We start from the raw sequence: 22,506 nt of genomic DNA on the forward strand, positions 1-22,506 counted from the left end.
CTGGTGCAGGTTTTTGTGAGTGCAAAATGCAGGCTTGTGCTCATCGTTTTTGAAAATGCATAGCTAATGGTGGTGACTATGCTGAAAAATAGTATTTTGTAGCTGAGAATTTGCTCTATCAAATAGTGTTATTGTACTGTTTGTATCTGTTGTAGTTTCTGTGGAAATAAATAGGATGCATTACTTTTGGAACAACCTACATAAATGAGATTTCTAGAAAGCTATGCCATAAATTCGGCTGAAGCGCTTCTACCACAGCATGTTTGTGACTTAACTTACAATATACCTTGTTCAGAGCTTAAATTTGCTACCATCACAACTAGTGGGTAATCAGTTATTGGTAAAACTCTTAGCAAATCACCCATTACTTCAGCTTCCAGTCAGGTTGCCCTCACAGCCAATACTACAACACAGTGTTAATTTGTTTCACTGCATCTCTCACTGTATGATGCTGAGGGAAGCTTAGTGAGTTTTTGTGCTTCCGAAGCTGCTCTGTACAACGGTAAGAGGCTATTATTTGGGAAGCAGAGAACTCACTGTGCGTTGTGGGGGGATAAGGAGTGCAAAACAGGAAAGCTGTGCCGACAGCTGCTATGAACCACTGTTTGGGTTTTCATCAGACTTTGTGAGTTGCAAAAATGCCAAATCCCTTAATTCTTTCTTCCAGGAACAATACATTTTTATTCACCAGTGTGTGCAATTGATGTGGCAAAAGAAAAAGCAGCAGTTCTGCATAAGCGACGTCATATACGAGAATGTCAGCAAGTCCTAGTTTGGAGTTCCAGGCGGTAAGTCCAGGAAGCCTTGTGTGAAGCACAGAGCTAAGCATCCCCGCCGCTTGGTAGTAACCGGCATCACATTATGGCTGTATGCTTCTCACGCTGAGGAAGCTTTGCTTGGGGCTTTCTTCCTAGGCTTCTCTCTGCTCTGAGGGGATTTTCAATGGAGAACGTAAGCAAAATCCCCTCAGACTCTTGCGTTAAATAACTCACTGTACTTTCCTTGGCAGTGTAACGGTTTGTTGGCTCACATGTTCAAAGAATTAGAGAATCCTGAAATTCTAAGGATTTAACTGAAGCTCTGAGTCCACTTGTCTTCCTTCACCCTGCAATGAGTGAAGGGTTAAGGCAGAGGGAGAATTTATACTGTCCTCACATCACTCTCAGCTGCAGGTTACCAAGGCCATCTGAATTGGGCCGTCAACACTGCTGGCATGTCAGCAGGGCTTCCTAAGGAGTGAAGGAACTCAGGATCTCCAGCAGGGAATGCTGGGAGCCAGGGAACAGGAGGACCCTCAGCCAGGCACTGTAGCAAGCAGGGGCCAGCACTGTGCTTTTTCACCAGGCCCCAGGGTCTGCCTCAGTGCAGGCAACAGCATGGCCCAGTCCCCAGCCACACACCAAGCAGTGCTTTGGTGTTTTCCGTTGATGAAGCAAGAACATTTCCTTTTTTTTTGGGCTCACTCCGTGAGGACTCATGGCCCTGCCTCAGCTAGTGAGCTTTAGTTCATTAGGTGGCAGTAATAAGCCAGCCATAACCTTAACATTTGCTTTTGGGTGAAAGAGGAAGCTGCATGCTGCTGACACAAAGTGGGTTCTCAGCTACCTCATGGAGAGTCACAGGCACTAGCCATCTGCACTGGCATTCTGTGGTGTGGCACAGACACCTTGTATCAGCATCTGCGTGTGTCATTCCCCTACTCATGAAACACACTCATGACTTTGCACAGGCCTCACTTGCCCACTTGGAGGGAATTCACCATCTAAAAAGAGTGCCAGATCCTCATTATACAGTTAGGCCTCTGTATGGATGTCTGGTAGAACTATCTGCCAAGATCTTTGTGTATTTCCTTATCTAGTTCTAACGTGTTCTCTCCCTGCTTTATTGTTCCAGGTGAGACCATGAAGCACACCCATCTTCCCTCGCTTCCGATTTTTTTTCTTTTGGTGGCTTGAACCACCATGAGAGACCGCTGCCTTGCGGTACGCGGACAATGGGAAACAGAAACTAACTTTCAGAAGCACTGGGGAGAAAAAGCCTTAACAAGCCTGCGGTGTCTTTTGAACTGTTTTAATTTCTGGACATTTTTTTAAATACTGGACCAAATTCAACTGAACAACATGAAGGAAAAGACACTATATGATGTGCATAAAATAGAGTGCTCCAGAGCATTGGGTTTTCTTGTTTGGTACTTTCAGTTATTTTATTTGTTTCTGTGCAGGTTGGGCTTAAGGTTAAAGTAAGTAAGTGCAATATTTTTTTAAGGGTTGAATGAAGACCTTTCTTCATGTGTCACTGGTCTGTGCTAATGTCCATAGGAGAGCAGGCATTGTTAGTATCTAATAATACCTCATTAGTGAATAGCAAGGCATGAACATACATGAAGAAATATGGAGATTGTGAAAGGGGGGACAGGGGTGCTGGGTACCTGGATTGAACTGTTTCCTGCAGCCCTGACATTCTCTGCTTGGGGCCTGGGGAAATGAAAGACCCAAGGAACAGACTGACCTTCGGAAATGCAGAGCATGGAGCCCGAAGCTGAAGCAGGCAGCTGAGGAACGGGGTCATTGTGGTTTGTGACAGTGCTGCTAGGAATAAAGCAGAGAGATTGTTCTTTTCTCCAACCTTTTCAGTAACGCCACTGAGAAGGTTATTTTTTTTAGATCAGTCTAATCCAAGCGCAGCTGAGGTAGCTTTGACTCCATTTCTATAGCATCTAACTGTCTGAGCAATCTATGGTGCCTATACCCCTCATTTGTTTATTATTTTTAATAAGTATTAAACCTGTGTAAAAATGTGAAGCTGATTCAGGTTGGGTTAAAAAAAAAAATGTGCTTTAATGGATGTAACTATTTTTCCGAGCCAGGAATTCACGGTGTTACAAAAATGTTTTTTTTTTTGGCATGTGAAGGGATATGGTTATTGCTTTATTGCTACAAGGCTGCCAAAGCATCGGGACAGATTCCTGCAGGGACATCGGGTCAAGGCGATGGGCTCTTTTCCTTTTTGCTGTCAGTTTCAGTTCTAGTCAGATTAGCTATATATATTTTTTTGTCTTTGTATAATTCCAGTACATCATTGTGTATTGTGACATGGATGCTGTCAGAATGGATGTTTGATGGCATTTTGTAGCCTGTTGCTTTTTGTCACCTCATTGGAAGTTAGCAGCAATGGTAACTCAATGTAAACAAAACAAACTTGAACTGAAAGTAAACACACTGGATTGCTTACCTGTGAAGAAGTGACTGTCAGCAAAACAGCAAGTGCACTCACACATACTTCGTATTCACCGCACAGCCAGTGTACCAGAGGTGGCAGCTCAGCCACTTTCAGGAGCCTGATATCCTCCTTTAGACAATGGGTTTATTTATTTTTTAAAGTGCTATTCCTTCAGCTGATAAATAGGTGTATATTCCTTTAATATCTACTCCATCTCAGTAATAGTTATAATGGAAAACTTCCTTCAAACTCTCCCACACGTGCAACGCAAAACTGCATAGATAACACAACCCTTAAATAAACCAGGTCCTTTTGAAGAGTATTTAAAGAAAGAAGACTCTACCTCTAATTATTAAATGTGAGGTGAAGAAGTGCACACTTCACATTTGACAGTTTCCACTGGGTCTACTCCTAAAGCAGGGCTGCCGTGGTTTTAAATCAGAAGCCTAGAAATGGATGCAAATGGGCAGAGAGCCATCTTTAGGCTGCTAACAAGAAAGCTTCAATAATACCGTTGTTTCTGTTCCTTCACAAATGCATTTCAGCTGGAGGGCCTGCCATGTAACTGGGAATGGCTATGATTTGCTGGCCTAATTTGAACAGAAGCTAGAGTGATAAAAGAGCACTTGACAGTCCAGACCTTGCCTTTTTGTTGGTTTATATTTCACAGTGTCACCACATGCTTACTTAGAAAACATGTTCACACCCCTCTAGAGAACTTCTAGCAGGTATAAAAAACAACAAATCCACAAAGGCACAAATGTTCTTGCTTTCTCATCTACTGCCCTCTGTGCCTTGCCCACTGATTCTATGTTTATTCTGTATCATAGCCCAGAGTATCCAGGTTACTTTTAAAACACTGATATGCACACAAACCATTACAGTGTGAGCTGGCTGTAACTGAGTCTTGGCTGACCATAACAAAGTACAAGGTAGCTTGCCAACATCACACTGTTCCTAACTATGCTGCCTGAGTAGCCTGAATTTTGAATGCTTGTCAAAAAGTATGCCACTTACTTGTTAGCAGGTATGTATTTTTCCTTTGGTTGTGTATGGGAACTGTTGAGCCATGGCCTGAACCACTGATTGAGCACCTGGGGAAAAGACCCAGTCAGCCCTGGGAAGGTGAAGGCAATTCACCTGTGTGACCAGAAGGGGTTGAGCCTGGCTGCACCTCTCTTATACCTCATTTAAGGGGTGACTACCACTGTGGAAAGATCTCTGGTTGGAGATCCCTCCCTTGTGGCATGAGCACTTTTCCTTTGTAACATCTTCCTATTGTGCTGATCCTCTTGCCATTACGCCTCCTACATCACCATTCCACCACGCTGATCTTTCTGATTGTTACAGGTTGCTACTTCACAAAGTCAATTGCTATTAAGTACAAACAAACAAAAACCCCCTTCTTCAGACAAAATATCTTTTCCTAACTCATATATTGTGCAAACCTGCCTAAGTGTGTGTGTTGGGATGAAAGTACCATCTCTCCTGGCCTTCTTCAACAGCACCTCTAAAGCAATGGGAGTATCTGAGAGACAGCATGGCTCAAAAGAAGCATATAGAGCCTTTAGCGTGAATAAACATTCTCTACAGCCAGCTTTACCTTGTCATGGAAGCAAGGTAACTAAAGAAGTGGGCAGAAGTGACTGCTGTTTCACCGTGTGTGCAAAGAAAGCATAAAACTGCTGAGTAAGCATGGGATGCCAAAACTCCTCCACACCATTGTACACTTTTCACACAGTGTAGCCGTCTAAAATATTACTGTTAAAAACAAAAATCACAACACACTGCTCAAAGCCTCGAGAAGACATTTGGAATGAAATGTTGCATTTGACAATTTCATTTTCCTCTCAGACATGGAAGAAAATTATTTATTTTCATTTTCTTAACCCTAAATCAAATCTCCTTTTACTTTCTCGTAACTGCCACCAGGCTGTAAACTCAAAAACTGCACAGTGGAGGTATGAAGCTCTCTGGAGTACCTTAAACCATCAAGAAAATTCCAGGAAAAAGGGAAATATCTGCTTTAACATCACTTAAATTTCACAGATTGTTACATAGAAGTCATACAGTCTAATTCAGCAATGTTGAAGTGTAAAATTCAGCTTCAAGCTTTACTGGCTTGGTTAATCATTAGCAGTTAATTTAAAAAATAATAATTTTAAAAAATGCAGAAAAAAAAAAATCAAAGGAAACAAAACATACAGATTATTCTGCTTACACAGAAGGGTCTTCCTGTTTTCCTCCCAGGCGTCTCCAAAGATCTCTGAGAATACTGACCGCGTTCAGATTAAAAATAACTACCAACTACAAAAACAGCTGAGAAGCCACCTCTTTTCTTTCAGAGAAGGTATATCGGACTTCTTCTAACACTTATGTGTACCAAACTACATAAAGTCTAAGGTGGTGGCTTCTTTTGAGCGAAAGCAAAGCTGTATGTTCAATGCAAGAACAAAGTTGCAGTGAGTATGAGAAGTGGCTTTGTATTTTGGTACTTAACAGGAAAAGAGAGGTGCACAAAGTCGTCGCTATAGCTTTTATAATAACAGATGTACTTTCCACGTGAAAAGAGTGACTTTAACTTTTATGTCCAGGTTTCAAAAATCTTTTTAAGTTTCTTACTCTTGTAAGCAGTACAAGCAGTATCTATGTAAGAACAGTCTGAGACTTTCCTTTATGTTGTTAGTCATTCATCACGCAGTGAAGGGGACTGCTGTACAACAAACACATCAGGCTGGATAGGTATGGATGCATACAAGTGGGGGTGCAGGAAAGAAAATTTAAAACGTGGCTTAGAGAGTAGTTCAAATCTTGGGAGGACCAGACCTGACTTTTAATGACAAGTTGGGCAGTGAGACCATCAACTTTCTCCCATAAAGTTGCATAGGTTGAATGGATGCAGTCATCATGAATGTGTTCTGGTTCAAATGTCTCCAGTAGGGAGCATGTGATAGGGGAATCATCATTTCTTTCAGAGGGTAAGACAGAAATCCTCTTCTTGGCAACTGCTGTGGCATTTGGAGCCTTAAGTTTGGGACTCTTCACTTTCAGAACCATTTCTGAGTAAGACCACATTTAAATGACAGGTGTCGTATGTGCTTTTAACCAGACTAAATATATACATTGACACACATAACACACAGAAATAGTATTTGTAAGGACATTTACAATAAATGGCACTAAACACCTTTATTAAGATTTTAATTTCTTTTATGAAAAAAATGAATAGGATTCTTTTTTTTTTTTTCCTTGTACACAGAGGAAAAGCAAACTAATGGCAAAAATCAAGAACACTTTCTTATTTCAATACCATCTTTGTAGCCACAAAGATACAACTATTTAACAGACAAGAAATACTGTTTATTGCAGACTTCAAGCTGATTCATGTGGAAAAGGCACTATGAAACTTAATCAAACTAGATGATTAAATTTGTCTAAATTAAGTGATATTATATATTATATATAATACATATATTATATATAAAATCACAACACCATTTGAAGTAACAGAACATTTTTGTGACAAAAATCATCGCATCTTCAAAAATAATATTTGCTGGAAGGGACACTTCCTTTTCTCTCCTTCTTGCCTCCAGGAATCCAATTTTCCAAAAGATTACATTCAAAAAGGAACAACAGCTTTTTACATATGGAAAAACTGACGTCTGGGATCAACACGCAGAGCCTAGGTTATACACTGTTCCTCTGACAGGTTAAGTTACAAACAAAAAAGGCAAGTGTATTAAAAAAAAAATAATGAGAATTGTTTCATGGCTACCTACAGCAGATCTGATCCCCTCTTTCAGCTGAGTTGTGTTACTACTTTCTACTAATTCCTTCTTGTGCAATATTATTGTTCATCACAAGTGAAGTATTGATAAAATCAAAGTACAGAGTATTATTTTGGTATAAACAGCGTCATTAGTAATAAAATACCTTGGGAGCAATGCAACAAAAGATTCAGTCTATGCTGGGCTGCTGTTCATACCCTAAAGATTACTTCTTTGATTGCTGGCATCAGCTAAACATCCTGTAGCTGAATGCACTGTAAGAAAGACATAGTTGCAAACTACAGCTGGCAATGGAATTCAGAACTATATTATTACTAAAGAGTTCAAATGCTTTTTATTCCTGGCTCAACTCTCCTAGGATGGATCAAAAATAAAAATACATTCCAGTTTACCTGTCACTGAAATGTTAATTCCATAAAGCCAAGGCTTGTCTTTGGGTATAAGTGACTCTAGTGCCAATAGTTTCACCTGTCAGGAACTTACATTGGATTTCTCATTTTCATTTTTAATGATGAGAAGCCAGCAGCAAGTACTTCTGCAGATACTACTGTAAGTTTTCTTTATGATGGCTAGTTATGTACTTTTACAGAATTATAAGACATTCCCCTTCACTAAAGCAAAGCTGGACTGTATAATGCTATTGTCAGTGGAACTAAAGAAAAGAGGAAAGACTTTTAGTGGCTGCTTCCTTCATCAAAAGACTCCACACCTGAATCTGATGCAGCTGCACTGATTTTTTCTTGTCGTCTTCTCATAATTTCTTGCAGTTCTGAACTGCCACTGTTAGCCTACAAAGAAAGAAAAAAAAAGAGCTGTTAATCTGTGATTTTGACAAAGGATGAAGTTCTACTGACAGCATTTTATTAAGATAGATGTTTGAGCAAGTTAAACATAGCTTGCAGCTCCACCACTAAAAATGCATTAAGAATCTGGTTATGTGACATTTGGAAAACAGAAGCATTTATGCTATTCCTAAATGTAGATCAGAAAAGAGCCTATAAACTGTTAACCAGCTTGATTTTTAACACTGCTGAGTACCATTACCTCTCATGCAAGACCCCATTAGCACTGGATACTCATGGACTGAAATATGGCCTAAATACAGAGTTAAAGACCACCAAATTTGCTAGGACTTCACCCCAGTACTTAAAAATCATGGCAATCATATTTAGAAATTAAAGCACAAAAATCCTTGGGCTTTTAGATCTATGTCACCACTAAATTCACACATGCCCATGGATTTGCACAGCCAAGGCCTTAGTAAGGATTTGGATTACTAATCTTAGTATTCTGCATCATACTGTGTGACATCAAGCATTTGCTGATCAAAGATGCAGTACTAAAACCCAGAGCACAGTAATAAGAATTGAATCCTATTAATGTATCAATGTTGCCCAAGAACAGCATTCTGAGGACAAGGCTTAATTTCACATTTAGGGTGAAAGAACAGTTCTGAAGAGTTAGGGCAAAGAGATTTCTTTGAAAACATAAATTAAGTCATTAACAAGGCCAGGATGCACATACAGTAGAGCATAACATTACAAAGCACACGACTTTGAATAAAGCTAGGAGAGTATGAAACAAGATCTGTATCACTGCTGTGTTACTTGCCTGGAGCATGACCTAAGCTTGAACACTAGCTTCCCAAATATCCCCTCACTAAGGAAGCAGAAACTGTTTTTGAAACTTGTGAAATCAATTTCTGGACTGTTATAGGGAAAACATCCTTCAACTGATTCTTCATTTTTCTCTTAGAATTTATCTCATGACAGGAAATTTAATTTAGATTTATCCCATTAGGTCTATTACAATGCATTATTTGATGCCATGACCTGGCAGACAGGTTGGGCATCTAAAGAGAGAGAGGGACTTATCCTAGCTAAAGTACCATTCTTCTCTCCTGTGCTCCCTGAGTGAGAGCGGAAAGCAGGGGGCACATAACTAAGTCCCTGAAGGTGACAGACCACCTGGATTTGTCTTCATTCATCTTGTCCTTACCCACTTGGTTCCAGATATAGAGCAAGTACAGTAGCTGTACTTTACTGAAGTAATGCATAAAAAACATTAGCAAATACCTTACAGCTTGCTTTATCAGAGGTCACATAGAATTTTCTTCTCTGCAAAGAACTGAGCTGCTATGGCTGTAACTGTTTATCTTCTGATAACATCAGTAAAAACCTGACTGATGGGCTTGAAAAGCAACTGCAATACATCACATGTCCCAACACAACAGGCACATCCTGCTGACGCAGGGAACAGCATAGCGCAGCAGCCGAGGGCTGTTTTGGGGAACACAATTCTTTGAACAGACTGTTAGATCTCAGCTCTGCCGATTTACTCAGCTTAGTTTCTAGCCAAATCATGAGGTATCAGTAAGCCAGTAAACTTTACATGCTTTAGACTCAGATTGCTGAAATCAGAATCAACAAATGCAATGACGGAATCATGAAATGGCATGAGTTGGAAGACATCTCAAAGATCATGTCATTCCAACCCCCTGCCATGGGCATGGTTGCCAACCACTAAATCGGGCACTAGATCAGGCTGCCCGGAGCCCCATCCAACCTGGCCTTGAACACCTCCACGGAAGGGGGCATCCACAGTTTCTCTGGGCAGCCTGCTCCAGAACCTTACCACTCTCTCAGTGAAAAGCCCCATTGGTCCATCACATTTCTATGTCTGTATTGTTCCTTACAATCAGGTGCCTCAGAGAACAAGCAATTTGATGCATGGACTAGATAAAAACTATTTTCATGTGTTCCCATGCTTTCCATAGATGGAGTAGGAAAACAACAGGAATGTGGACTTGAAGTTTCCCCCCCGCAGAGATGACAATGTTCAGGATATTTTATCTCTATGTTTATCTTCTGATTAATGTTCTTCATGCCCAGAGCTCCACAAAATTTGAAGAAATGCACACACAACATCTAATGATCACTGCAACTATTAACATTTTCAATTTGCAGTGAAAAAGTAAATCCGTACAGCTGACTGAACAATTGGGTAAAATGCTCTGTAGTTTGCATACAAGGTGAATTTCAACATTATGGAGCAATCCTGAACAAAAGCTCCCCAGAAGGCAATCCCAATCAGTACAAGGTGTATGGGGCATCTCTGTCTGCTCCTCCTGAGATGCTGCTGCTTGCAACCACCATCTTCTTGGACAGAAACGGTGTTTGGCCCTGGCTATGTCCAGCTGTTTTGCTCTCTGACACACTGATCTCACGCAGAGTTTTCTTTCTGATTTTGCTTGGCCAGACTTAGAAAGCTGCCAAACCCCAAACATCTCCACTACCTTCATGGTCTGCTCCTTTGTCATGTTTATACTGGGGCCACTAAACTCTGAGAAGAGTCTTGCTGCCTTTGATGTTTTAAAGTGGTTTGGATTCAGGGTTAAATGGAGTTCTCATAAAGATAACATGACTACATTCCAATAACAATTGGAATTGGAACTCCAATTTCAGAATACTTAATTCCTCTGCCTAAGGCTGAAGAACTTAAAAAAAATTAAATAAATAAAAATGCAGCTGCATACAGGTGAGGATCTGGTTTTTAGTATCAAGGAATGCAGGCTCAAATTTGAGAGATGAGGCTTTCATTGACCTGCAGAAACTGTATGAATCAAGAAACACTCATGGAAGTTCCTGGCTACAAATAACAAGCATAGATGAGGCAGGGAGTTCTGTAACAGTAGACAGCATATGGGTTTGTTTTCTCTTGGCCATTATTGTTATTTATGCATAGCACACAGAACATTTACAGAAATATGATACCAAAGTACTATGGAAAGAATGCCAGAGCTACAGAACATGAGAAGTTGTCACTGATTAATTGTGTAGGACAATTACTGTGGTCAGGGCCATGACCATACTTATAAAAAGCATTCTGTTTTGCTTTGCTGTGTAATAGGTCTGACACTGGTACAACAAGTACAAGTGCACTTAAATGCTTCTGTAATTGGAAATGCTCCTAGTTTGAGCAATAAAACATAACCTTACTTGGAAGACATGAGCCCATGTTTCCTGAGTCACTGGTAGACTTTTTGGGACTTACTATGCACATTCCTATAGATTATCTTAAACAGATATGTACAGTTTTTCTAAGACTTGCAATATGAAATTCAGGTATTACAAATGATATGATAGATGAAATACAAAATATGGACAGAAAGGAAGATGCGCCTTTGTGTTCCAGACAACACAACAACCAGGCTAAAGTAATCAAAAACTTCTTCAGTTCTGAAAATCATCAGTTAAACCTCAAATAATTAAGGTAGAAATAAATATTTGCATTACCTTTCCACTAACAAAATCCAACAACCTTGCTAAATTCTCAGGACCCACTTATTAACACTGGGCAAGTTTTTACTGCTAAGTTTCCTGCAGAGTAAAGCCTAACTGAGGTAAGCAGAAAAACATCACAGAGAGGGAAAGGCCAGACCTCTACAATCCCATGCATCTGTGGTTTTCAGCCTAACTTCAGCCACAGTAGCAAGGAGTGCTTTTCAAGATTTCGAGGCAGAAACCCACATACAAGTCTAACACAATCATGAAGTTAGCTTTACATTCTACAAGATGCCACCAAGGCAGGACAGACAGCTCTTTACAAGAAATGTTCTTCCAGGTGCAGTGTCAAACTCTCACTTCCTGGATCTCCTCCATCAAGACTACATCTCTGAGATATATAGTTTACATTGCTCCTCTGATCACATTCTGAAGCACACTGGTCAGAAACTGTGTATTTAAGAAAAAGAAAAAAAAAAAAACTAACCCTAATTAAATTTCTAAACAATAACATTTATTAATAATGATATGGAAGTAAATTTGGTTTTACACTATTTTAATAAACTTTTTCTTTTTTGTATTTCCATACATCGGGACTTTCTTCATGAAACTTAAGACTGTAGACATTCGAGAGAAGCTGAAGTATATACTTGCATACTCACTAGGAAATAATGGATTGCATTGGATTTAGCAACATATTCCTAACACGAAATTAAGACTTGAAGCAAGTTTGGTAGTGTTAATAGCAATGCACTCTGGTCCACACTGATCAGGTAAATTGTAAAATATGCATCATCTTAAACTTCTCTTTTAAAATAGATCTGGCACTTGAAGTTCAAATTCTTTAAGGAAGGTAGTTCCAGCTTTCTGATGAGATAAATAAATAAATAAATAAATATATATTAATTTTCCTTTAAACAGGATTTGAAGACTGAAGCTTCTCTGTGGGCTACTCTCACCTCTAAACATTATCTAGTCTATTTCTCTACTTCCTGCATCAAGTTAAAAATAATAATAATAAAAAAAAAAGTAGCTGTTTCCTGGTTTTAAACTGGTAAACATTCTTCCTAGGGCAACTCTTAATCTTAACTTTTAATTTTTTAAGGAACAATACCACTGTAATGAGCAATGAGCATAGAAGTACTGTACATATTTCCATGGCTCAGTAATTCTGCTAGCACACTGTTGGGCATGTTTTGCTACACTTAGGATCCACCAATGAAGATGCACTTAAGCTTAAGTACCACCGTGTACTTCTTCTAATGCTTTGTGGACCCCTTCAGAAGTGTGGAGACATCCCACCCAATGTTTTGAGGAAAGCTGCTCAATGCACTAATACCAAATAACCCAGGTACAAATGATGCATATCAACACGATGAGATGAGGAAAAAATACGTATCTTGCAGAAAGAGCTCTTTACTTCCATATATTCAAAAATGATGACTTGAACCATATATCCTAGACATCAGTGAGCCAGTATTAGACTAGTAAGAAGGGTTATACATACCTCCAAAGCAGACTTCTGTACCGTAATTTGGCTGTAGACTCTAGACCCTTCTGGGCAAACAGTCCTCAGTTCCTCTTTATTGAGGGAGAAAAGCTGAGCACCGGTCAGCACACCAAGGCTGTTCACAGTCCTGGGGTCACAAGGAACAAGCAAGAAATAAATAAGAAAGTGCTGGCCAAAGAGGAAGAAGCTGTCTTCATCGATCATCACCTCAAGTAGAGCTACCAAATCAAGATAAAACTGCAAGCAACAGGACAACTGAAGTTGACTCATACATGTCATAGCCAGTACCTTTTGGAGGACGCTAATGTGCACACATTTTTTTCAGATATATATCTCTCTATAAATAACTATGAGGTAGAAATAGACATATTTGCTAAAACATTTTTTTTCTCCAAGAGTATCTTGCTTTTCTGAAAGGCAGTCAGACCATACCCAACTAACTGTTAGGAGAATACTTCTAATAACTCTCTCAGATTTGTCCTCAAACTTACACAGGGTTGAATCCTTTGGACTGCAGCCATGCTTTCACATCCTCAGGCGAGGAGTCGTACGTGATGTTCACTACTGGGATGTTTGGCCGTGGCACATGGAACTTCCTCTGGGCATTGCTGCGGCCAATGGTGAGCCGGTGAACGAGTTCATCCTGCACCTCCTCCATCTGAGATTTCCTGCCTGGAGAGAGAGGTTCCCCACAGGAGTTACTCTCAAGAGTACTTTATCAAGGCAAGGTCATTTCTTACACTCTAATTTAAATCTTAAACTTTTTTTTTTCTTTTTTTTTTTTCTTTAAACATCTATTCATTAGCTCTGACTGAGTTATTATTCACCTTGTTCCTCAGGGAAGTCTTCAGTATTCCCACTCCTGCCTTTACTAACCAAAACATACTAAATATATACATTCAACTGAGACCCCAGAAAGAAGAAACTTGGTGTGGCAGAAGTAGATAGAGCATTCTAGCACTCCAGCTGAAAAATGGGCAAAGAGGGCTGGATTGTTCAACTGCCATAGTTTGAATTTCTTCCAACATAATGTTTTAAAAATGAAAAAAGAACACGAGAAAGAAAATAAAAGATTGTTTCCACTTTGGAAAGTCATCACAACTTCTTAGTACAAATCAAGGTAAGACAAAAACAAATTTACCATTGCTGAGACATACTGCCTTAAGCCTAATACTTTACTATAGTAATCAAACTTTTAAAGGATTTTAAGAAAAGACCACAATAAATAATTTGAATTCACTCTGAGCCTCAGTAATGTAGTGGTAGTTGACTGAAACAATGCCACTCTTTGCATTATAAATAAATAAATAATAATAATAATAATAAATTAGTTTATTACACCAGAGATACTGGAACTGGGGTAAGACTATTTTTTTTTCTTTGAAATCAAACTGTGCAAGTTTACACAGAACCCTTTTATCTGAAGCATTCAGTTCCGTTGTTGGTCACTAGCACACAGTAAATCGGAATGCCAAATATATTTTCAAATGCATAAAAAATGATCTGCGGAAATTTTCACAAAAATAGGTAGAATCTGAAATAGCGGAATCGTCTTCAGAGACAGAGAACCTACTGATTTTACACAAACCCATTATGCATTAACTCTGGCATTACTACAGAAATAATTGACGTGCAAATTTTAAATGATCCAGAAAAATCTCCATTTCCTTAACAAGATATTTTCAGTTGTCATTATTCCACATTCTCAATTTGATGCACAAAGACTACATTAACTTTTTTTGCTGCACAAAGAGTAACTACATTAACTTTTCTGATGCATTCAGATGGCAAAAGTTTTCCTTTCTTCCCGTTACACTTGATAGCAACAGGGGAAAACGATACAGCACTACATGAAAAAACAATAAGACTATAAAAATGTTTCAATCTCTCATGTCATTTTATATTTTCACAAGAATCCTCCAAGGACTCATCCCTCTTGCCAGTCATATGAATAAAAACAACATGGTTTTGGTTTTTTTTCTAATCATAATTTAGATTACAAAAGAAAAATCCATGTTTTAACCATTTTCTTCTTCCTTTTATAAAATAACCCCAGGCCCCAGGCTGAAAGTGGACAAAGTATCTCCAGCAAAATATCTGAAGCACGCAGACCCTATCTGTATTTTTTTTTTCCAAAGTACGAATTGGAAGCCAAAATGACATGCTCAGTGATATACAAATAAAGACTTTGGACAATGTTATTGTAGTATGCACCAGTTACTCTCCCAAACAGGAAGAGTGCAAGAAAATTGCTATTATATCTCTATTTGCACGGATTTTGGAAGATTTAGGTTTTATCTAGACCAGGACTCTATCAAAAGGCAAATATTTAGCTGTTAGATAACAAATTCTTACTATTGTTAGATGCATTATCACAAACAAACAAAACGCACTCAGTAGAGGTGGCTGCTACAGTGCACATTCCCTGCAGCTGATTGGGAAGGGTTGTCCACGACTGTTGTAGGGGTAGGAATTTTCTGGGGATCTAGGCACCTGAAGCTCAGTGGGCTTGAGTTTAAACCCCTGGTGAGGTTACAGACATCAAGCAAGGCCTTGGCTTGAGTGGAACCTAAGGGACGGCAGATGACGCCTTGCAACCACTCGGTCTACAGCAACCCTTCACAGCCCATGCCTAAAGCCAGAGTGGCCTTCAAATCTATCATCTGTAGCAGACAGAGAGAGCCATCATGGATTCAAGGAAATGTGCATCTGCTGCAGTATGTGAAGAGCATCTCAAATGGAGCTAACGAGATCAATTATGTGGGGGGAAGTTCACTGTCAACCTCCATATCTTTTGTAAAAAACTCCTCAGGTTTGTGTTTTCATTTAAGAGGCAAACCAAAGGCAGAGGCTGGCCCTAGTTTGTCTGGGAAGCAGCAGTGAGGTGTGTTCCTCCCAAGAGGCTGTTCTAATTACCAGCTAGACTGTCGTGTGAGAAAGCTGAAAAGAGTCTCAGAGTCTTCATGAGTTCAGAGTCTAAGAGAGAGCTGATCTACCACCAGGCAATGTCACAACAGGCTGAGTGTATGCAAGCAGGGATGCTTCCCATCTGCTGGGAGTGCAGGGAAAGGGGCCCTCTGCAGAAAGGACTACTCTTGGTTTCAGTTTTCATCTCAGGTGGAAATCAGATCTTCTGATAAGGAAGGGGAGTGGAAAAACTCTCAACTCCTGAAAAGCAAAAACCTCATTATTTTAAGAACTACTGGTTTAGAAGCTGTAGCAAGTGCTTGCCAACAAGTTTCTGTTATTTTGAGCTAGGCAATTTCATTACTTCAAGTATATTTAGGACAGAAATTGTTGATTAGGGAAATTCTGTTAACCTAGCCACTTTTCAGTTGGTTCAGAGTGGGAGCCTCCCCAGCAGCCGTGGTTTATAATTACAAGGAAACCTTAAGCAGAACATTTCATGACTGCTAACACTGCTTGGCTGCAGGTTATCATATTTTTTCATCGACAGAGCTACGGATTATATCTTCCAATTCTCCTAAGACAAGGACACATAAATTTGCTTAGTGGCCTGCCAGTTGCTCTTCCTTTGACCAAGGGTCCTGGCTATAAGGACGAGTTTCCTACACTACCACTAAAATGTGTTTTCCTTGCATCAGCCACTGTAAGCCTCCTTGGAAGCCTTGGATTTGTATTTCAGAAAGGTGTAAACACCCTAGAAATATGGACAGTCATGGAGAGAAGTGTAAAAAGAGCCCAACTGATTTCAAAAGTGATTTAATTAGAATGCAGTAGTGAACTCAGGCAGGCAGAGTACATTACTCAGAATAACAGCATGAGCATTTGCAGTGTTGAAAACTGAGTGAAGATCCTAGATAGTCATAACAGAAGAGAATGTGAGAATATACTATTCCAGGGCTGGCACAGGTGCAAGGCTGTTTTTGCTCCTACTTACTTTCACGACTGTATAGAGAACTGTCTAGGCATAGAACACGTGTCTTTTAAATATGGGTTTAAATCTCAGCATTTCTTAAACATTTATCTGAAACGTAAGGCCTTAAGGAATTCGAAGATTAAGCAAAACATACACACAAAGATGGGAGAGAAGCATTCTTTTCCTTCTTAGACAAACTTACGGTCCACAGGAACTTGTTTGTGCTTCTGGCTGTCTCGCGCAACACTACCACCGCTGTCGCTAGAGGTGCTGCTTTGGCGGCTGACAGTTGCTGGCGCCTTGGGCACAGGAACTGGGATGGGTGCTGGGGTGCTTGGAGGCAGGGGGACAGCTGCAGGAACCGGAGCAGGTATTGGAGGAGGTGAAGGAGTAACAGAAACCGGATCGGGTTGTTTAGCGACATAGTCTGTCCTTTGTTTCTGAAAAGATGCAGAGAGACTCAGTTTGACAACAAAGCTTGGACAAGAACTTGGACAAAGCTTCTGGAGAAAATATTGGGGTGCTCTGTACCATCTGATTTCATTTATTCCTCAAAAAGTCATCCTTGCCAGATACAGTTATAAAATTTGCCAAAATGTGATCTGGTATGGTTTTACTTCTCTTTCAGACATAAAATTCAGAACAATCACATTATCTCAAATGTGCTTCTTTCTTCCAAGCAGATGATTTCTATAAATAAAATTGTTTTAAAATTCTGAACTTTACTATCTGGCACTTTTGAACAGCTTCCAAAATTTTTGAATTACTGGAGTTTATCAGTATAAAAACATATGTTTTAGAAATGTTCTGTTAGAAAGAGTGAAAAATGAATACATCCAGTCACTCCTAAGCCTGACTAATGGTTTAACTTAGGAACATCACTGAATTTGAGGTAGCACATTGTTTCCTGAACTTCAGACACTGCTTAAGAGATTCCTGCTCCTCCTCCCCATTGAGTTGTGCCGTTTCAACTATCTGTATGAGCACTACGTGCAACAGTGTGATTAAACACAAACACCACAGTTCTTTGAATAAGGCTGCTGGCTTTTTTTTTTTCCCCTTCTTTATGAAGTGTTCCAACAGCATGGAAATTATCTTGTTGTTAATAGCTAGCTGGCAGGTGCCTCAAAATTAATTCTGCGGAATAATTCCTCTCCTACTTTGCCTTTAAAATGGTGCCAGTTGCAGGAAAAGGCGTGCATTTTCCCAAAGCAATCCCAGTGACAGACAAGCCCAGAAGGTCATAAGCAACCTATGCTAGCCTTTTCTTTCCAACAGTTCAAATTCCACATCTCACTGTTTTAACACTGATCCCTCTCTACGATTTTGGACTGACAAAGCTTGAAGTTTTAATATTAAAGTTTGTTTGCTCAGCACCGATGCTTCATTTTTATGTTATGAGAATTCTGCTTTCTTTGGTATGAAAATAGAGGAGTACATTCCCCAGGCTCATTGCTCCTTCCTGAAACGCCATTCACTAATTCCTTGGAGGCAGAGGGTTTACGGCAGATCAAGTAGGGAAATATTTGTAGGAGCCATGTTAGAAACTGAACAGCACATCACTGCCCTGAAAACAAGTAGAACTTCATTAAATGTCAACCACTGCACTCATACTGGAATCCCCAGCATGGTACACATCTAACCTATGGGAGTGACACTTTGTAGTGAACACGAACTGGGATTGTTATAGCTAAGCAATGCAGAGTTACACCAGTCGAAAATTTATCCAATCAGGTTCCATTAAGCCTAAGGAAAAAAAATGTATTTTGCCTTCTCTAGATCATTTTTTCACTTAAATTGCAGCAGTTAGCAACTGAAGCAAACATACTGTCTTACAATACATTTGTCATTTCTTGTTTCAGTTTTTAGCATTTAAGTGATTTAAAGGCATTCATATGGATCATTTTGTATTCATTTTCTGCAGTACACTGTGGAGAAATTAATATAAAAATAAGAATCATGACTGACTTTTCTGTATTCCAGTATTTTGATGTAAAGACACAAAACATTTTTTAAAATGTCAAATGCCAAAAAAGTGAAATGTGGAATATAAAATAGAACAAGTAGTATCATGTGTACTTAATAATTCTGTCTTTTGGTGGAGACAGTGCCTTAATAGGTATTTAGTAAGCATTCCATAATTCATTAGACATAGATGTACTACAACATACCCAAAATTATCTTAATGAATTTAAGAATTTCACTGATATTAAAATATTTTAATACAATATATAGAAAAGTTTGTGGTTTGTTCACAAATTCAAATGTCTAGAGTGTTATCCCCACAGTGTACCATCATGTGTCCTTGACCTTCCTAAACAACATGCAAAGAAAAAGCATCACCCTTTTCATGGTAGAGAGGATTCATTAAAAACCAAGGCATCAGCTGCATGTCACTGCAATCTCAATCCAGAAGAAGCAATAGCAAAACATTACACATAGCTCTCAACAGATGCTATTAATGTAGCTTCTGAAACATTGTATTGCAATCACAAGTCTCATCAAAATGACTTACTACATGCTGGATTGAAAATAGAAACCAAACTGGAAGCACCACCCAAATTCTAAATTTAAAGAAGAAACTACAGGAAAATACACTTCAAGTTTTCTTGAACATTGCACAATAATTATACACTTGAATCAATTTAACATTGTTATTTTTTCATTTTTTAAACACTCCTTTCTTTAATTCTGAGTATTCTGAGAACATCCATACATGCACCCCATCATTTCTATTCACTACTACACACAAAACAACCATGCTCTACAGAATTTTGTAACTACACACTCCAAAAGAATAATTTTTGAAGTTCAATATCAGAACAGTAATTCTATTACCTCTGAAAGCTCTCCCAGCAATTGCTGTGAGGAAAATGAATAAACCATATCAAAGAGTATTGTTAGTAAGGTAAGCAGTAACTGCCTCACACATCGCTCCTGAAATTTCATACATATTAGCAATTCAAAAGCAAAAGAACACTGATGCTAATAATCAGCTCTTCTTACTCACTGAACAACTCATATAATGACTTGGGTTTTTTTGGACAACAAATGGAGTAGTGGTTACCCCAATACATGTATGTGACACTATATAAGTAATGAGCTCTTTTCAAAGCACTTATCCAAAGAGACAGAAAATTAGAAATAGATGTTTGAAAAAACAACAAAAAAAAAGAGGAATGCACAGAACATGTAACTGCAGAATATTAAGAATTAAATCAGAGTGGATATAGTAACAGAAGCTTATGTATTTGAGCTTAAAAGTCTTTACTAGTTTATAAAACAAGTTAAAGATTGCTGCTGACACGCATGTATCCACTAATTCACTAACAGACATCAGAAAAATCCTGTGTTTTTTTCTTCCTTCCTTCCTTGCATTTTGTTTTTCTTTTAGGAATACATTTAGTTCATGTCAATTGGAACAAATCCATTATATCATTTTGAACAACAATGATGCATACTTATTAATAATCTGGATATATCAGAGAAGCTTGCTGGAACTAGATTATTATTATTATTAGACTGAAAATGTTTTTATTCAATGGAAGAAAAAAACAGAGGTTCCAAAGCTCCTTTTCAATATGCTACAGACTGGATCTTGTAAAAAAAAATCAAGATTCAATATGATTTGATCTATTTTTTTATATAAATTTTTTTATGTACCAGTATCAGCCCTAGTTTTCAATCACTGTTAAAAAAATAAACAACGAAACAAAATAGAACAACAGGGAGCAATGTGTTTTCAAACACATTTTGATATCAAAAACAGGAAACGTGCTCAAGCTACAGCAAATACTTAGCATGAAAGAGTCACTGGATACAACCATAAGCAGTGTTAGTGTTGGGAAGCGCTCTCGTTAAGTTAACACAGCACTTCTTTTCTATTTAGTCTCTTTATGAACATTTTAGTGTCACATTGCAGTTGGCAGGGACACCAGGAATGGTGCAGAATGTTCAGCTTTAGATTAGCCAACAGTGTGGTAGTTTGGATGTTTTCTTGAGACCCACACTGTGGACCTCTCATTCTGAGGAATGTGCCTTCTTTCCTTTGGCTGTATTTTAAGAGATAAAAAAAAATCAACTGCCTGCACCCAAAAGGGACAATGAAGTATCTAGGACTGGGAGAGCAAATTTCAAGTGAAGTCCTTTGGAGGACTCAGCTATTACACAGAGTCAACCATCTGCCTACTGAAATCCCATTATGAGAATTTTATGTTTCTCTGCCAAAATGTGTATTAGAAGGCAAAAAGGAGAAATTTGAACAGAATTTATTTAATCAGATTAGTATTAGCCATGCTTAGCCTCCATTTCTTACAAAAATATATATGATGGGGAGGCACACTGTCGATTTGCAATTCTCACCATGGATCACGTACTTTTTACAATTATTCAAGTACATTTCTGTGTAATAAGTATCAGTCCATAATTTGGGATTGGATCAATGTCAAATTGGACAGAAAGCTACCTTCCTTTAAAAGCCATCAGAAAGTCTTGATCTGATGGCAACTTTAAAGAGCATTCAATATGAAAAAAGTAAAAAAGATACTGGCCCATGATCAAAAATTAGGACACCTGGCAACTGCATCTCTTCATTATCAAACATGATCTGCAGGAAAGATACCAGTTGGCAAAAGATAAGTATGACTCCATGACACTAACTTGGAGCACAAATACTGTGACTGAGAGAAAACAAATTCCCACAGAGAGATATTTTCAGTGAGCTGCTAAACAAAGAGACTTGAAAGAGACTTGAGGGGAGATTGCCAACGAACATGGAGGTCATTTGTCCCAAATGAGGTAGAGACGTTTGCTGTTTACATACAAGAAGCAGGGCTCCTGGATAACTATCCACCGGACGGTGATAGTATAAGATTTATTAAAATAAGACTATAGGACTGCATTTGGCTTAACATTTACTCTCTGTGCCTTAGGATTCTATATATGTCACTGAGAAAATAGCTGCCTCACCTCACAAAGGGTGTCATGAGATTAATTATCACACCCAGCAAGATACACATCTCTATCATAATTATGTTTCTCATATTTCTAAAAAGCATTGAAATTAAATAAAAGGCACAGCAAAAATGAAATATTAAGTTCGCCAGAAAAACTGGTACATAAGAAGAAGTTTGAGTGCTTGGAAAACTTGATGCTCATCTGTAGAGGATGGTAAACTACGCTGCTTTAAAATAAAGAGGCAGACTAAATGACCAACATCAAAGGAAACTGCGAGCATATAATTAGCAGAAGTGGAATAAAAAAAAACAAAACATCAAAATGATCTACTAAATGTACAGAAATTCTGAATTAGATGGTTTTACTAGAGATAAAATGCCAGATAAATATACATATACATACATTTTTTTCTTATCAGAAGAAAGACAATGTATTAATACAGCCTCACAGAGATGATGAAATTACTGAGATATTGTTTGCAAAGTTCTTGCAGGTGTCACCTGCACTTTCGTGAAAGCACTGAACTGATCCTATCTGGGATCTAGATCCTGAAAGGGATCGAGAGAAAAATTTGAATCTAATCTTCCACAAGCACTCATGAGTTCCTAGCAGAGGGAACAGAGTGAGGGTAAAACAAACTTTGCAGCTATAAGAATAATCATGATAATCAGGCATCCAGCTCTCAGAGAAAAGGTATCAGTATGGAGAATAACAGAAAGAAAAAATGTTCTCTTGCAATTGAATCCTTAATCCTTCATAATAATATGGAAACCTATTTTGACCAGCAACAGTTTGAAGGCCGTGTCCCTTGTACCCATCATTCATCTGCTGCAGAGTGGAGCAGGCCGCTCACCAAAGCTGACACAC

The 22,506-nt window shown here is 38.7% G+C and overlaps 2 protein-coding genes across 8 annotated transcripts in view; one reads left to right on the forward strand and one right to left on the reverse strand.

The window, feature by feature from the left end:
* The window catches only part of PTPRO (protein tyrosine phosphatase receptor type O), a 154,707-nt gene extending 151,493 nt beyond the window's left edge, over positions 1–3,214 (forward strand). Inside the window, exons 26-27 of the mRNA XM_085216780.1 lie at positions 668–788; positions 1,894–3,214. Coding sequence (XP_085072906.1) covers positions 668–772 — 105 coding nt within the window. The 3' untranslated portion in view covers positions 773–788; positions 1,894–3,214. The remainder of the gene's footprint in view (positions 1–667; positions 789–1,893) is intronic.
* A 3,175-nt stretch (positions 3,215–6,389) lies between these two features.
* EPS8 (EGFR pathway substrate 8, signaling adaptor) overlaps positions 6,390–22,506 on the reverse strand; it is a 131,570-nt gene continuing 115,453 nt past the window's right edge. For all 7 annotated transcript variants that reach the window (XM_085230839.1, XM_085230865.1, XM_085230858.1 and 4 more), the window contains 4 exons: positions 16,886–17,123; positions 13,295–13,475; positions 12,801–12,930; positions 6,390–7,798 (listed from right to left, as the gene is read on the reverse strand). In XM_085230839.1, coding sequence (XP_085086965.1) covers positions 7,685–7,798; positions 12,801–12,930; positions 13,295–13,475; positions 16,886–17,123 — 663 coding nt within the window. In that variant the 3' untranslated portion in view covers positions 6,390–7,684. The remainder of the gene's footprint in view (positions 7,799–12,800; positions 12,931–13,294; positions 13,476–16,885; positions 17,124–22,506) is intronic.

The sequence above is a fragment of the Meleagris gallopavo genome, chromosome 1, assembly GCF_905368555.1.
Source record: "Meleagris gallopavo chromosome 1, MGAL_WU_HG_1.1, whole genome shotgun sequence".
NCBI lineage: Eukaryota > Metazoa > Chordata > Aves > Galliformes > Phasianidae > Meleagris > Meleagris gallopavo.